The sequence below is a fragment of the Mytilus edulis genome, chromosome 6 (assembly GCF_963676685.1).
Source record: "Mytilus edulis chromosome 6, xbMytEdul2.2, whole genome shotgun sequence".
In the NCBI taxonomy this organism is placed as follows: Eukaryota; Metazoa; Mollusca; class Bivalvia; order Mytilida; family Mytilidae; genus Mytilus; species Mytilus edulis.
Genome location: NC_092349.1, coordinates 47359245 through 47373883, shown reverse-complemented (window position 1 = coordinate 47373883; position 14639 = coordinate 47359245). Strand labels below are relative to the sequence as shown.

Below are 14639 nucleotides of genomic sequence, written 5' to 3'. Positions count from 1 at the left end.
CAATTTATAAAAAAAAACCAAACGTTTTAATCATCTCAATCAAAGATGACTGATATCAAGAATAAATGCTTAATTGTATGATTCAGGTTGTTGGATGTGTAATCGATAACCAATGTTGATAGTGGGTTTTATTTTTGTACAGCTGACAATGGTATAGGTGATTCAATTATAAGTTGTCAAACATTAGAAGTAAAAATATTGAACTTCTTCCAACCAGAAATGAAGTATACATCAGAACCAGTTATAACAAAAACACTAGAATTTAGCTATGTATGGATGCAAGTGGTTATTGAATTGGAGGTCTTGGTTAATGATAAATTAATATTACATTGGATATAATGAATCACAAGTAAAATTTTGGGTCATCATTGCTCTTCAAATTTATACTTTTGCTCTCCAACTATTTTCATCTGAGCGTCAATAATGATGAGTCTTATGTAGACGAAGCGCGCGTTTGGCGTATTAAATAATAAGTCTGGTACCTTTGATTGCTAATGCATATTTTAGTATCACAAGCCTTTTAAAACTTAATTGGCTAGTATTGACACTTTCCCTCCTACTGAAGATCGATGGTTCTATTAAGAAACTCGAGATTCTTCCACGACTTCCAACGACATACAGTTAGGAGTGTTGGAAAGTGACTTACATAGATTTACGATATTTGAACAGCGGTATAATACTGTTGCCTTTATTTACAACAACAACAATCACCCCCCCCCTTTTTTTTTGTAGATGCATTTGTCTGACAGTTTAGTAATAACTAATCAATATACTGAAATTTTCATAATCAACACGATTAATTTAGAGTAAACAATTGATTGGATTTCATAGTTTCATTTTGTTGCCATGATCCCGTGCCTCACCATAGTAGAGCCATGATTCCACAACGACCCAAGAAGTTATGGAAACAAATAGAAGTCGTACAAAAAATAGTGTTGGCAATGATAAGGTCGTAGTAAGGACGTGAAGGTCCACGACACATTTCGCAAATGCTTTTAGCAATCCTAGTATAGTCGTGTTAAAGACAAAGAGAAGCAGATGCTTAAGAATTTCGTAGTTAAATCCGAATAACATAAAAACCGGATGCAACTTCTAACTGTAGTTCAATCATGGACACACATGAGCAAACGAAGAGCGCAGTGACAACGTAGTTGAAACGTAGTGGAGTTATGTGACCTTACGTATAAATGTATTAATTTCGAAATCTGATCGAGTTACTAGTTCATTGACAAAACTAGAAAAACAATTTGGGGATACCATATAAATATATCATTTGGCAAACATCGGTACGACAGCAAACACACAACACAAAATTATAACTGAAAGGAGATGTGGGGCATACGTCTATAAACTAAAAATCCCTAAGATTTATAAAGTTCACCTAGTGATCTTAAACAATAAAAGAGTGTCTATTCAATTGGAACATACCAGTTGTGAATAGATTTAGCCTATAGCCGTTTAGATATCATATACCATTTAGTATATGTATATGTATCCAACAACAACAATGTCTTCTATTTTTATACGTTTTACTCCCCCAGCCGTCACATGGTGGAAAGAGACTGAAAGCGGAAGGAAGCAAATTATGATAGATAGTAAATCAAATCTTCGTTTCCAAATTATGATTGTTTTGTCTATTATCCTGAGACAGAGATAGAACACAAGCTAATAATCAAACGTCTCAGGGAGGATCAGGTCGGCTCCTATGTTGTTAAGGCAGAAAAAAGTCTTGGTGTGGCTGAATTAAATTTTACAATTAATGGTGAGATATAGTATAAATGAACATTTGTATTTGACCTAGCAATTATTTATTTCAAACGCCACTTATGAGTCTTTTGTTAACGAAACGCATAGCATGGGTCCCAGGTGAAAACCTGGAATCTTTGATGTTTTTTGTTTCATTTTTGTCATGAAATAAAAAAAAAATACTTTTGTTTATTAATAGATTGTACTATCATATTTGTTAATACTATTTTCGTCTTTTTTGTAGCTGCTTTGTACAGTACAGAGATCAAGAGAATGGATATTCAGCTTACTACATTTAAATAACGGGAATTCATATTGATTCATATTGATAAATTATTCATAATTTGCCATAGTTTGACTTTTTGTTCTTAGTTGACTTTAGTATCCTATGTCTAATATCATTAATATTTCATGGCCATTGAAATTTTTAACATGTTTTAACTTGAAATAAACATGAATTTGTAAAGCATATATTTTCTAAATATCATCTAGCTAATCATTTTAAATGGCGGAAACATGTTATTGACAATGAATATAAATTGAATTTTAATGATTCAAATCAGTATTATTTTTTTGCTGTTAACTTTCGTTCAGAAAACATTTACTTTAAATTCAGTTTAACGTAAAGAATTTGTTTTTAGACGCTGAAGCTACATTGTACCCCTATTGCATTTATTAAGATATGACTTTCACTCGATTTAAAAAAAAAAAGGTTTCCCCGAGAAGACCATACGCCAAGTAGTCAGTGTAAATATTTCATTGTGAGAGTGCGATTTCAGTGTTTAAATTCTATGACTTCACTAAACGTAAGAGTGACACCACATGTAGAAATAATGGTTTTTAAACATTACAATTTCTCTCCTTACATCCTTTTAGTGAAGTTGTTCAATTTTCCCTTTTTCTTTAGTTACCCAAATATAAGATTTTGAGCAAACTTTATGCTCATTTTCCCAAAAAACACTTACTGTGTTTATTGATACATTGTTTATTTTTATTTTGTCTGAAGTGATTTAGTTTTAATATGTTCTAGTTTATTTTACTGTTATAAGATTTGATACAATATATGTAAGTGATTTGTAAAAGAAATTCTTTAATTTTCTATCAGTTTTGTAAAACAACACAACTTTCTAAAATCGTATTGTAACTTCTTTCTATATTTAAGTAGAAACTCGACGTAAAGACACATAATGATTTCAAAAACCAGAGGCTCTCAAGAGCCTGTATCACTCACCTTACTCGTCTTGGGTTTTTGAAATCATATAAAAACAGATAAAATTTGGCTACAAAGTCACAACACTTGGCCAGCATCTCATAAAGAAAGGACTATTCATGCTATTTTTGATTTCATTCATTTCCGTGGTTCTCTAGTAGAAGTCATTTGTATGCATTTCCCGTAGGGTCCTATGTTAAACTAAGTCCCCGCTGGCGGCCATCTTGGATGATGGATCGGCTACAAAGTAACAACACTTGGTCAGCACCTCATAAGGAACATTCATGCCATGTTTGGTTTCATTCCATTCAGTGGTTCTCTAGAAGAAGTCGTTTGTATGCATTTCCCATAGGGTCCTATGTTAAACTAAGTCCCCGCTGATGGCCATCTTGGATGATGGATCGGCTACAAAGTAACAACACTTGGTCAACACCTCATAAGGAACATTCATGCCATGTTTGGTTTCATTCCATTCAGTGGTTCTTTAGAAGAAGTTCAAAATGTAAACAGTTAACGACGACGACGACGGACGACAGACGACAGACGCCAAGTGATCAGAAAAGCTCACTAGGCCCTTCGGGCCAGGTGACCTAAAAAGATTTAACAATTATTAACCTGTCACAAAACTCACAAAAATGTTTGGAAACACAATATTGCCTAACGAAAAATCTTTATGATATAAAATAACAGGCAGGACAAATGTTACCTACTTAAGTAAGTCCTGTGTTTGAAACAACTCAGGTTAACTTATTATGTTTCAGCATAAGAGTTCGGCAATTAGGCTGTGTTCTCGAATGGGAATGCCGATGAATTGTTTATACCACATCCTCCAAATAAAACTAATATGTTGTCAATCAGGAAATTAAGCATCTTGAAAGGGCTTTACCCTACAGGATATGTTACGGCCAAATGTAATTTAGAAATATGTAAATTTTTAATTATGCGCAAAAGTTAAAATGTATTACTTTTGAACATCGGTATACAATTGTGTCCAAAATTTAGACAAGGCATTAAACATCGGTTTACTGTGATGCAATATCTCTATCACAGATTTCAATAGATCTTTATCAGCCATGACCAGTCCCACTAGCAATATCTATTTACCAATCATGAAGAACGTATTATCGTTTTTACAAAAGAATTCGAAAAACTCAAAACAACTAAGTAAATATCTAAAAACATAAGAATGTATTATCGTTTTCGATATGTTCGAGTTACTTATGCTTTATTTTCTATATAGAGTTTTGTGTATTTTTGGGGGTCTTTTTTGTATATATTGTTTTCGAGTCAATGTTTCTTCAACAAATGAATTTTGATCAGCTCATGCCTTTAAATTACTGGCTATCTTATGAATGTAACTTTCAGTGACTGCATGATATCCTGCATTAAATAATAATTTACCATAAACAACTCGACGGATGCCACTTTGGAGTAAGATCAGCGAACCATTCCAGAGCACACTTGTGTGTATTTTTCTACGTTATTTTTAGTGTACTGTTGTTTGTCTGTTTGTCGTTTTTAACTTATTAGCTTGAATGCCCCTTTGGTATCTTTTACTTTTCTTCTACTAAAACAATTATTAAGATAATGATTTATTGTGGGTTTTTTTTTTAAAGAATTGAATTAGAATCCGGATATTTAAAGTGATAGAACTGGAAGAGACATATAGCTGTACTTGGTTTTTTTTCATCGTTCTATTCTTTAAAACAATGTCGTCCAGGTTACCAAGGGGACAATCAAATACCTTAAGTCTCAGACAAACAAACAATAACTTGACAAAAAAATTCGAAAATCTCAAAACAACTTAGTAAACATCTCAATGATAGCACACTTATTTAGCAATACGAATTCCATTAGAGGGAGCTATATATAGTGTTTCTGAAAGGTATATAATCCTGTTAACAAAATGTGTTAACAAACTCTACATTCAATTTGTAAATTCAAATCACTTATTGTTATCTATCTTTCTCCCTTTTGAATACATATCTTTATATTGTTGATGATCGTATGTTGACCTTTTGAAAAAAAAACCAAGAGGCTGAGTCAGCTTACAAAAAGAGGACAGTAACCCAACGATATAAAGAACCGAATGGACTCTATGGATGTAAACATGCCTCATTAAAAAGTAGAAGTCTATATCATATTATCGGAACGCTGTCTATTTGACGTTTACCTTCGTCATATGGTTTTTAGATTATTTATAAACATCTAGCATAATATTCCAGAACTACACAAGGAAATCATACCATATGTTGATATAAAACCATTTTGAAAAATTAATTTGAAATGACGCTGTATCTGCAAATGTCTCAGTAAACTGTGAAAATAAAGGATACATTGACACTCATACCACATCTTATTATATTTATATAAACATTTCATCATTTGTATCATAGAAGTTCTCCTGGTATAAACCACTATTCAATAAAGACATAAAACCAATACTTGTACAAGATATCCAAGTAAATATAAACACTCTGAATATACATGCAATAAAAGGCCATAAAAAATACCAAAGACTTTAAAAAGTGGATAGTGGCACAACAACGCTGATGCTTATATGAAATAAACATTATTCATGCATATATCTACACGTAAAGTCAATAATTCAAACATCAGTATCAAACAGAAAACTCTTCAAATATAAGGCTGATTAAATTTTAATCAGAAGTAAAATTTTACCAAGAAAATTAGACTATTCAGATTGACGGTGTCGTGCTGAATGATTATATAGGCAATAGAATACCGCGAAAATAATTTTGAAGCGGGAAAACCAAACGCCCTCTATGCTACATATAATGAAACACCAGGGAGAAATTAATTTCATGCTAATGCACTGCCCGTTTAAACGAATGAAATTGCAATTAGTATAATTGATCAGACCTCGACCTCGGTTTTCTAGCGAAATAAAATTGGGTAATTACCATCCTTTAAATCATTAAAAAGCTTAACCAGCTATCTTTTAAATAAATGTATTTATCATTATTCATGACTTTAAATGCCAATTTCGAGGCTGTTTATTTAAAAAAAAATGTGTGTGAAATGAAATCTTCAGTGTTTATGTTTTTCCTCAGTTTTGGTTTGTGAACCGGATTTGTTTCAGTTAAATCGATTTATGACTATTGAACAGCGGTAAACTACTTTTGCCTTTATTTAGCGTGTAACAGTGTTTAAATGTTGTTCTAAGTAGGTACATATGACACAAGTACTTTGATTACTAGTATATATATAATATATATATCCCATCTTCTAAACTCGTCTAAACATCAGCCCAACAATGTTAGATCTGTAAATTTGCTTTCGCAAATTTTTGGTTCTTCCCTCGCCGGGATTCGAATCCATGCTACTGTGATATCGTAACACCAAATCGCCTGCACTGCAGCCGTCCCGCTAGACCACACGACCACCTGGGCTCTCAAAAAAAGAGCTTTCGCGGCCGTGTGTTACCTTTCTTCGTCAGTTTTAATCTAGCGGCGTACTACAGTACATGATATATAAGGCATGAAGATGTTATTATTACAGATCAGCTAAATTATCTATAGTAAAGGATCCTACAAATTAATCTACGTAACACTGGATCAATTTTTAAAATTTCCAAACACGGCGCAAAGACTACAAAGATATGCCAAAATAAAAATAGTTATTTACGATGTGAACTGGCATAACACTAAAGTCCCAAAGGTGGTGACAGTTGAGATGTTAAACAACTGCGTGGAAATACACTGAGAGTCTTCAAAGGTTTGCAATACAAGAAAAATATGCAAAACGTGCAAAACAAAAGGGCAAAAATATAAAGAATAGAGGAAAATAGGCAAAAAAAAAACAGAGAAGAGAATAATAATGTGATAAAATATAAAAAAAACAGTGAATAACGGTTGTAATAAATAAAGAATAGAAAAAAAAAGATATAAATGTCCCCTATCAATATCAGATTTACTGGGATTGAGACGACCTAATAGCATACGTGTTAACCGTTCTTCAAAACAAAACCATTTTGGTCATTAATCATACAATGAAGATTTTCTTTTTTGAGTAAGAAACAAAATTTAGAACCTGATAATAAAAAGAGAAAACTTTTAAAATATCACTGGTTATAATCTAATCTGAAGGTGTCTATTTGTAATATCAGTATGCAATGAAATTTAAATTATCAGTGTATATTTTTAGATCTCAGTGTGTATTTATCTTTCTCAGTGTGTGCTTTAGTGTTTTCTTTTTTTTATCTGTGTGTATAACTTTCGCAAAATGTCGTAAACATAGTTTGATAAGAACAGCTTCCCATAATTATAATAAGCCTTAAACTATCAGTTAAATCTAAGAAAACTTCAAGGTTCTGTATATAATTATATGCGAACTTAAAAAAAAAAACAAAGAAAAAAACAATTACTATTAAGGGATAAAATTATATGAATATATTTTTTAACGACAAGAAAACTTAAAATAGTGATACACAACCTTGTTTCGGAATTCCTCATTGAGGTATTTTTAGTGTGAGAGGTTTACTAGTAAGCCATATGATACCGATATGAAGGGAGAAAAATATCGATATTTAGGTCCTTATAACGAATCAGTATAAGAATATGGAGATGGAATATAAAAATATGAAGATGTGTATGAAACAAATATACAAAAAACCTAATGACACATACATTAACAACTATAGGTCTCCGTACAGTCTTCAACAATGAGTTAGACTAGTCCGAAGGCGCCAACCCCCTTAAAAAGTAAAATCACAAAAATACTGAACTTAGAGGAAGATCAATTGGGAAAGTCCATAATCACATGGCAAAATCAAATAACAAAACGCATCAAAAACGAATGGACAAAAACTGTCATATTCCTGTAACATTGTACAGTGGTGTAACAATAAAACATAAAAACAAACTACAAAAACCAGTTGATTAACTCATCAGATATAGACAAATTATAAATACATCTAGCAAAACCCCAAAGTGGACATGACAGGGCATTTAAAAATCCTTTAACAGAATGATACAAAGTACAGCATATATGTACAGATCTGCTAGTACTCGCAGTTGCTGACAGCTGGTTCATAGCCAATAACAATGAATAAAAAACAAACATGCATATAAAACTAAAATTATGTCATCGCCAATGCTACAACTTTTCCACAAGTAAGAAACAACAGGGCAAAGAAGTATACAACTCTGGGTAATCATACGGAAATCATACACTCATTATAAAATAATGATCAATACTGAGGATATTAACCTATGCTGGTTAAATCTGTCAACTTCGTTCGTAGATAAGTGGTATATTTGAAATTCATTTTGTAAATTACCCATTAGTATATAATTAGCATTTTAAATTATGTTTTGTTCAATGTAAAATCGTATAAAAATGTAAAAACAATCGGTACAGGGACACCATTTCAATCTGATAACCATCAGGGAAGGCTCTGAATATGATTTTACTTTTGTTTTTAACGATTGGAATTCTTCATACAGGTAAGTGATTTTAAATTAATACTTAAGTTCTCAAAATTCAAACGGATTCTAAAATACGAATTTGATCATATTTCTATCTCAAACACAAAATTATATATACAATGTATATATAGACAGTGATATAGCTGAAACCACTTAGGTCAAAGTTTGAGTAGTATTGCAATGAAGTATAGACGACTGTGCACTTACAGTATAGATCTACAGCAATTATTACGCACATGAAGTATACGAACTACTTATTCAAATACAGTAAACTAAAATTGAAGAGAAGTGCTCGTTTTTCTTTCATGTTAGAAAAAGAAGGAAACGTGAGGACTTTTATACATGTTATATACCAAAAATTTAATTAAAGGAGTATTATATTGATGATATCTTCAATTTCAGTTGAGGGCACTGAACCTGCAGTTGAAATATCATATGAAGAAGTAGCCCGTCCATATAATAGAGCAACTCTTTATTCCATAACATGCTCGGTAACTCATATGCCTGTCAATTCCAATGTACGTTTAGGTATATATTTATAAGATGTGATATAGAATGATACTTGATTTTTGAATAAGAAGCCTACAGTTTTAAAATGATATTTTGTTTGTAATGGCTCTCGCTTTGTAAAAAGGTAATTAGTTTAAACATAAAAGATATAATAACATGAAACATGAAATAGAAAATAGATTTCAAAATTTCAATATATCGTGAATGATTAGATAAAAAGTCCAATTGGAAGTTCATTTATCGGTGTGTTTTTTTTTATATTAAACAAGATAACTTAAAAATGCAATTGATAATTTAGAGAACAAGACGTATATTACTAATAAAGGCGAACTTTATTATACCAGGATTATTAAAAAAAGGTCTTCATACTGTTTGCATCGATATTCATGTAAAAGGAGAGATGAGAGAAAAAAGAGCGACATTCATTAACTGACAACGCCGTGATTAGAATAGAAAAAACAAACAGACAAACAATCGTACACAAAACACAACATAAAACACTAAAGACTTAGCAACTTGAACCCAACAAAAAAATGGGGGTGATCTCATGTGTTCCAGAAGGATAAGCAGAACCTGCTTTACACATGGCACCCGTCGTGTTGCGTATGTTAGTACAAACTCGTTTATAAGCAGGGATACTGAATTATAATTATTACCTGGTTTGTTCTTATATGAGTAACACGACTGATGTCACATTGTATAGCAAGGTATACTCACTCTTCTGGAGCACCTGAGATTACCCCAGGTTTTTGAGACCTACTTATTTATATTTATTACCGGGTTTGATTTAACATGAGCAGAACGACAGGTGCCACATGTGGAGCCGGATTTGCTTACCCTTCCGGTACACCTGAGGTTAAACATAGTTTATGGTGGGTTCGTTTTTCTCAGTCTTTTGTTTTCAAAGATGTCATATGTGTACTGGTGTTCGTCTTTTCGTTTTTTGCTATTGTATTATCAGTTTGTTTTCGACTTATGAGTCTGAATATTTCTTTGGTATCTTTCGCGTCTTTTTTTAATCATTATGATAAAACATTACAATACAATAACATTGATTGATAAGATCGGGATAAATAGCTCTTTGTAAAATGTAACTTTCTAAAGTCCGATATTGAGTTTAATATCATTATTTCATTTCAAACTGACATAAATATAACACTATAGTTTTTGTGCAATAGGAAAAAGGGTTAGAAGTATAATTTAAAAGATGCCAGACTTATAAAAAGGTACATCATACGGGCGTTACGTCAGCATCAGACTAATCAGTGACATTTGAAACAAAGCAATTTTAATTATTCATCAGTTCATCAAATAATATTGTTGATTGAAGTTCCGACTTCAAAATGATATTTGTTAATAGATGAAACTATATAATCTGTAGATAAAGGCAGATGTGGTGTGAGTGCCAATGAGACAACTCTCCATCCAAATAACAATTTAAAAAAGTAAACCATTATAGGTTAAAGTACGGCCTTCAACACGGAGCCTTGGCTCACACCGAACAACAAGCTATAAAGGGCCCCAAAATTACTAGTATAAAACCATTCAAACGGGAAAACCAACGGTCTAATCTATATAAACAAAACGAGAAACGAGAAACACGTGAACATTTGTCTTTATTATATATCTTCCACACCTAATTTCTTGCAGTTGTGGCTTTCGATGATTTCTTCAGCCGGCGGATATGTCGAAAGTAAGATATAACAAGTCTTCATTAAAAGGGAGAATTGAAGCCAAGTCAAAAATCATTACTAAAAGATATCAGTAAAATCCATGGCAACAAAACCTGGGCAGACAAACAGTTCACAAAACACTTAACAATACATACAGAATAACCAATGTTAAGATGTGTATTGATTTGATGCTAATTAAGTAACTAACCATTCGAATATTATTTTAATTACAAGTATAAAAAGTAAATTAACAAAGAAAAAATCCAAGGTGAGCTCAACTCGGAAAGTCCATTATCAAATGGAATGATCGAAAACGCATCAAACATTAGGCATTTTTTATATAGAACATGGGGAATTAAACCCTGTTTTTTAGCTATCTAGATCTCTAACTTGTACGACAAATGCTTCAATTCCATTATATTGACAATAATGTGTGAAAAATACAAACAGATACAACATAAGTAAAAATGTCGGAAATAGGGATACAGCAGTCATCATTGTGTTATAATCTTTATCACTATAAAACAAACAAAAATGTAAACACCAAAAAACAAAATGGCATATAGACAAAACACATGTGTGGAAATGAAAGACAAGAAAAAAAAACAAATTGGCGAGATCCATTAGTACAAAGCCACGCCAAAACGGTATTACCAAAAATGTAACAAATATAGACAAAAAGATTATCAGCTTTCATGCGCACTTGATTGATATGTAAACTCCGCTTTATATTTACCAACTTCACATTAAGTTCTCTTCACATCCCATGAGTAATTATTGCTTATATTTCTTCTAATTAACTTTTATAACTGTAAGACAAACAAGATCACTAGTAGGTCAACTCTTAGGGTTTCTCCGCTTTATACATACAAACTTAACATTAAGTTCTCTACACATTGATTTCTCACATTTTTTAAATTTTCGAAATGATTGTCATCAATATAAAAGAAACTTGCAATATTTGGGTCATAAATCTGTCAACTTTTGAGGTTGTGAGTTCGAACCACACTCGTGGTGACGTGTTTTTTCAACTCCGACCTTAATTGACTTCCTGTCGAAAACCTGTTTACTCAAACAAACAAATAACCGATTCCGACCTTATTTGACTTCATGTCGAAAATTGATTTACTCAAATAAACACAACAAAAAACAGACTCCGACCTTAATTGACTTCCTGTCGAAAGTTGGTTTAATCAAACAAACAAAAATTGACCACAATTTAAGTCAAGATTGCCGAATGTTGAGTCAAACACTAACGAACAAAAAAACAAACAGAATAGTTCGAATGAAATGTAAACATAATGAAACTAGTAATTATGATGTATGCTTAGATTTCACAGGTGAATCAAAAAAACCTTTCTGGATTACAGTCCGGTATGATTCAGACAGTAGTGTAACTGTTGTATTCAACGATTTCATTCGTTATTATGAAGGACAATATACATGTGTGGTTCGTGAAAATACAGATGATGATCCATTGGAATGGTCTTCAAAGTCTGTCTATCTAAAGTATACAAGTAATAAATGTTTATGTATTAGTTAGGCTTAAAACTTTCATGTATATTATTCCGAAAACGAAATGATAGAGTTTTAATTTGTTTAAAGAATATGTTCGCATTGGCTACAAATGATTTTTTTTCAAAAGGAAATAAATACACGATACAAAGAAAACATAAACGACAGTTATAGATGATTATTATGTCATATAAAAAAGGAAGATGTGCTAAGATTGCAATTGAGACATCACTCCCCCAAAGACCAAAAACGCAGAGGGTCAGAAACTATAACTCTGCGTACGTCCTTCAACAATGTGCAAAACCCATACCGCGTAGATATAAGGCCCTCAAATGTTAATAAATTCAAACGACAAAAATCTAACGACCTGATGAATTCACAAAACAAGAAACGACAACGTGATGAAAAAAATAAAGGGAACAGTAGTATACCGCTGTTCGAAAGTCATAAATCGATTGAGATCCTTTTATAATTTATATTCCAAATGGAGGATCTATTTAAAATACTGCTTCAACTGGAAAAAGTATTACAGTACTAGTATTTGTTCCTGACGAATTACAGGATATCAATATTTGTTCCAACAGGAATAGCTATAAAATATACATCACGCTTTGAACAAAGAAATCAAAGGTACTTTCTGCGGTTTGAAAAATATACGTTGACACAACCTTATAAATTGAATGAGTAAAAAAGAAATATAGTTGCGGTTCTTAATACCATCAGTTCTAACCTTTTACCTTTTACGCAAAATCGTCTGAGAGATTTTATTCAAAAAGACGTAATTAATATATTTTTGCAGCTATGCCCGATATAAAAGATTTGATAGTTAATCGTACATGCCCATTTAGTTATGTTCAACGACTACTTTTAAATGAAGGTCTTGCGCTTCGGGTGCATTGTGTAGCTTCCGGTGTTCCAGAACCAAAGTTTGCATGGAAAAAGAAAGGGAACGATAGCTTCGTATCTGAGGTGAGTGACGACTGTTCCTTTAGACACTAAATAGTTTTTTATTTAACTTTCAAATACCCAGTGACATAGAAAATCACTTGTGGACGTTATAGATAGGTATTTTATTATGTTAGAATATACGCTCGATGCCAATATTGAAATTGTCGAAGTTTTATATCAATAGTGACTCAAGTGTCTTTTTAACTGACTTTTCTGATTTCCCTCGTTATTACATATAGTAAAGCTACTAATTGTCCTTACAGACCGTTGAGTTAATAATATATTTTATCTTAAATTCTCTCTCGCCTGCTCGTCCGAATTAAAGTATTTCATCTCTAAATTCAATAGGCTATAAAAATAAAACAGGCACAATCAGGCACAATCCCTCCTGTTAGGGGTATTATACAATCATAAAATATATGATTGTATAATAAATTAGCTTTATTTAAAGAAGTTCAACAGGATAAATTTCTTTAGTATACATACTGAAGTCGTCATTATTGATAGCCAATATATCATCCAAATATCTAAAAGTATTGTTACATTTCTGTATCAAATGTTGTTTCAAAGGGTCTTTGCTGATTTTAGTCATAAATTGTAACTCATAACAATTCAAAAACAGGTCCGCAATAAGTGGTGCACAGTTAGTCCCCCTTAGAATTCCAATAACTTGACGATATACGGAATCTCCAAAGCGAACAAAAATGTTATCAAGTAAAAATTCAGCGCAGATATAGTATCAAAGCCTGTCCATTTGACATAGTTCTTTGTTTGTTGCTACTAAAAAATGACATAAAAGAGTTTGAACATGTGTATTTGCAGTCTGACCTTTTAAATGCCAGATTTATTATATAGAAATGTGATTTTTGTCTTAATAAGAATATGAGGCAAATTGTTATATAGGGTAGAAAAATCAAAACTTTGAACAGATTCAAAATCACCAATATATGCATGCAGTTTATCAAGTACTTCAAACGAGTTTTTGACACTCCAAAAGTAATAATTCCACTCTTTTCAAAGGCCTTATTTGAACAATTTATTATCAGGTTTTTGATTGTACCAAGTGTACTAGTAAGTAGAATAGACAATTTAGTAGTGGAACAATGGCTTGAAGATGAAATGAATCTATATTTGTAAGGTGTTTTGTGTATCTTCGGAAGCCAGTACATAGTTGGGACTTTCATTGTATTTGGTTCTGCTTGTAAAGAAGTGGCTAAAATTTTGTGTTTGTAACAGATGTCGTTTTCTAAAAATAAAGTCAGTTGGAATGTTGGTGATATGATTCCTTTTGCAGAACCTTTATATAAAATTTACGTCAAACAATAATGATATTATTAGCAGCTTTATCAGCCGGGACAAAAATAAATTCCTTGGCTAGTTCTTTTAGTTTATATTTGATACGCGAAATAGGGTTTTTATGGTTGTTGTTCAGAGTAAAATGTTCTTTAAAGTGTATTTTGACTGATATTTACATCTTTACATAATTGGCTATAATTAAACACATATTTCCGGGTAGATTTCTTGTAAATATAACAAATAAGAGGGAGTTCAGTATTATCAAAATATCCAGGAATTTGTTCTTTAACA

The 14639-nt window shown here is 31.9% G+C and overlaps 1 protein-coding gene across 2 annotated transcripts in view; it reads left to right on the top strand.

The window, feature by feature from the left end:
* The window catches only part of LOC139527795 (lachesin-like), a 119130-nt gene that overhangs the window by 100079 nt on the left and 4412 nt on the right, over nt 1-14639 (top strand). Inside the window, exons 1-5 of one of the 2 annotated variants that reach the window (XM_071323482.1) lie at nt 8294-8424; nt 8809-8924; nt 10567-10609; nt 11921-12106; nt 12904-13073. In XM_071323482.1, the coding sequence (XP_071179583.1) occupies nt 8382-8424; nt 8809-8924; nt 10567-10609; nt 11921-12106; nt 12904-13073 (558 nt within the window). In that variant the 5' untranslated portion in view covers nt 8294-8381. Of the gene's footprint in view, nt 1-8293; nt 8425-8808; nt 8925-10566; nt 10610-11920; nt 12107-12903; nt 13074-14639 lie in introns of those variants that run through there. The other variant, XM_071323480.1, reaches the window with a different exon arrangement.